The following is a 3,105-nucleotide window of genomic DNA, read 5'->3' on the forward strand; positions in this document are numbered from 1 at the left end:
GGCGCCTCCTCATTTAAGCTCCAACTGAACAAATACAGGATTTAAACTTTTGAAACGTTCTAAAACACGTTTTAGTAAATTTTACAAATACAAAATAAAATAACTCTTAACAACTTATGGGTTTAGGCTCAGATGTGAGAAATTTCATTTGAAGCCGTTTTTCCACCCATGTGTAAAAACCTGATCAAATGAGCCTCTGTAACAATGTTGATACTATTTAGACTTGATCAATAATCAGAACTGACCTGTTATTGATCCTAATTAGCAGGTAAAATTAGTTTAAACACCGTGTAGTATAATTATTTAACATAATTGTTGTTGAGGCAGAAAACTATTTTTTACAGTGTATTAAAACAAATAAATGTTTAAATTCTCCTCTGCTCTGCTGCAAAACACACACAGCTATTTTAATATATTGTTTTACCTATTTTAAAACAGATGGCTTTAAAAAAACATCATCTTAAATGTTCACAAATGGCAGGACACAAGTAATAATTACCATCTTTATTCATTTAACAGTAAAAGGCAACAGGCTGACTAAATTACAGGAATATAAAAAAGGTAGCACCACCGTGCAGTCTTCCCGGTCCAAAAGAATCTGATCATAGTGGTTCTGAGTATAAACACGTATTTACAACCTTCAACATCTTTGTACAAATCTTTTATAAATATGTCCTGAGTTTTTCTTCTCTACAAACCCATGATTTGACTGCAGCATGGATCAACAGCACAGTTTGGTTTTTGTGTGTCTAGGCTACATGTATTTAATATAAAAAAAACAACAACAACAAAAATTGCATATTCATTTACAAAAAAATATAGTTACATACAACAGAAGCGATAAATAATTTAAAAAAACACGCCACAAGTCTTGTTAAAACGCTGCCAAAAGTGATTGGAAATCCCTTTATGTGCTTTTTTTTTTTAAATTAAAAAAAAAACCCGCAGCTGTGAAACATTCCTGCTCATCCAAAACCAAAAAAATAAAAAATAATAAATCATGGTTTTATTTCAGGCCTGCTCCGGGTCCATTTCGCTCTGCATAGTCTTTAGACTTTTTATTGAATGACAACTGAAGAGTCCATGTTAATAAACAGCCCCCACACTTTGCTGCGGGACGGGGTGGTGCACGGTGCCGGGGTGCTGTAGGTGGGATCCCTGCTGGTACCAGTGGCTGTTATAATCCTCCAGGTAGGGCGGCGACGAGCTGTGCGCGGGCTGTGGCACCTGCGGCCGACTGATCGGGGTGTTCTGGGGGGTGCTGTTGTCCCACACTGCGGGGGAGGGCGGGGAGTTGCAGGCCATTGAGTCGCTGGCGTTGGGGCTGTGCTCCAAGGGAACCTCGCCGTTTTTGTACAGCTTCTTGAACTTGGATCTCCGGTTCTGAAACCAGATTTTCACCTGAAAAAAAAAAAAGGGATAACATTTAAAACGTTGCACAAATGCCAAAAAAAAAAGTGTTTTATTGTGAAGTAAATAAATAACATGATGGGATATTTTATTTGTTTACGATGAGAAAGTGAAAGGCAGAAATCCAATCTTTCCTGCGTAATTACGCGCCAGCGTGCAAACAAAAGGCAACTGATTGGCCACATTGGAAACCCCTTGCTCACGTGACTGTTAATTCTAATTAATTAGTAAAATACCAGGTGTTAGAGCCGGTCAATAAGCACATACCTGCGTCTGGGTGAGGCCGAGCTGCGCCGCCAGCTCGGCTCTCTCTGGCAGCGCCAGATACTGCGCCTTCTGGAAGCGCCTCTGCAGCGCAGCGAGCTGGTAGCTGGAGTAGATGGTCCGCGGCTTGCGGATCTTTTTGGGCTTCCCGTTCACCATGCGGACCTCGGGCTCTGGCTCTTCTTTCACTACAAATTGCATGGAAAATAAATACATTAATGAATGAATGAGCCAAACTAAGCCGCCTCTTGTTACTCTGAAGCTCAAACAAGCAAAGCGAAAAATGTCTGCGCACAACTTTTTTCATTCTTAAATTACATTTTTTTTCTCCCCACAACTTGACTATTTTACTCACTAAAAATCGTCATCGTTAAAACTACCATTCTTTTTTTTCTTGATGATTCATTTCCATTTGAAATTCCTTATAGATCAAAGAGCGTAAATAGTGGAACTATTAAAGGGAATTTTACTCTTCATTATAAAGTCATATATTTTTGAAAAGCTGCCACTTAATAAAGTTCGATTTAAACCTGGGAAATGCTCAGATATTCAAACACCAGGTGAATTGTGTATTTTCCAGATTTTCATTCTGTATAATTCAGCCTAATGTGCTCCGAACATTCAGTGGACTCTTAAAAAAGAGAAACAGATGTTTGTCTGAGGATGATGATGATGATGATATCTACCTGAGCCCGGAGGAGAGGCCTGCAGGTGATCCCTGTTGTAATGTCCGTACTGTCTGTAGCTGTTAGTGTAGGGGTATTCAGACTTGGTGGCGTACGCTCCAGCCGCCCCCATCCCGTTCAGGTTAAACTGGTGATGGTAAGAGTTCATGGGCTGTCCGTACGGCTGGCTCTGGTAGTACTCGTGGTGCGCCGCCTGCCCGCTGTAATAGCCCATGTCCGTCACCGAGGACTCGGGCAGAGTCGGGGAGTCCTTGGAGCTCGGGTGGCAGCTCATAGATCCGGGAAGGTCTGTGAGAATGCTCGCGATCTTCTTCTCATAGCCCTGTCCGGCGCTCATGGTGACAAGGGCTCCGGAGTTGTTCAAAACAAGAAAATCCCACTTCACGTTGACGCGTAAAGAAGCAAAAAAAAAAAATATATGAAAGAGCAAGCTGTGCGCGCGCGCTCTTCAGCGCCCTGCAGAGCTTCTAGTCCACTGAAACTCCCCCAGCTGCAGAAACTGACTTGTGGCATTGCTCAGCCCCCGTGGCACAAAGTTATAAAGAATGGGCTGGACTCTGCTCTCTGATTGGCTGACGCTCTTCTCCCCCTGCTTGTTGCGCTCCGAGCAAAAGTCTTGACAGTTTCAGGCTGCAGACCTCTCTGATTTACCCTTTTTTAAATGTATCTGTTCACTTTGACAAACATGCAGGTTTTATTTATATATATTCACAGCGCGAATACGGTGTCAGATCGGTATCTATAT

At 42.0% G+C, this 3,105-nt stretch overlaps 1 protein-coding gene across 1 annotated transcript; it reads right to left on the reverse strand.

Annotated features, from left to right (window-relative positions):
• Positions 1-506: 506 nt before the first annotated feature.
• On the reverse strand, positions 507-2,865 carry dlx3b (distal-less homeobox 3b). Its single transcript, XM_037690785.1, has 3 exons — positions 2,361-2,865; positions 1,678-1,862; positions 507-1,401 (listed from the first exon to the last, which is right to left on the reverse strand). Exons 1-3 carry the CDS (start codon positions 2,695-2,697, stop codon positions 1,087-1,089), a joined length of 837 nt encoding a protein of 278 aa, XP_037546713.1. The 5' UTR covers positions 2,698-2,865; the 3' UTR covers positions 507-1,086.
• Between the last annotated feature and the right edge of the window lie 240 nt (positions 2,866-3,105).

The sequence above is a fragment of the Nematolebias whitei genome, chromosome 17, assembly GCF_014905685.2.
Source record: "Nematolebias whitei isolate Nwh7 chromosome 17, NemWhi1, whole genome shotgun sequence".
In the NCBI taxonomy this organism is placed as follows: domain Eukaryota; kingdom Metazoa; phylum Chordata; class Actinopteri; order Cyprinodontiformes; family Rivulidae; genus Nematolebias; species Nematolebias whitei.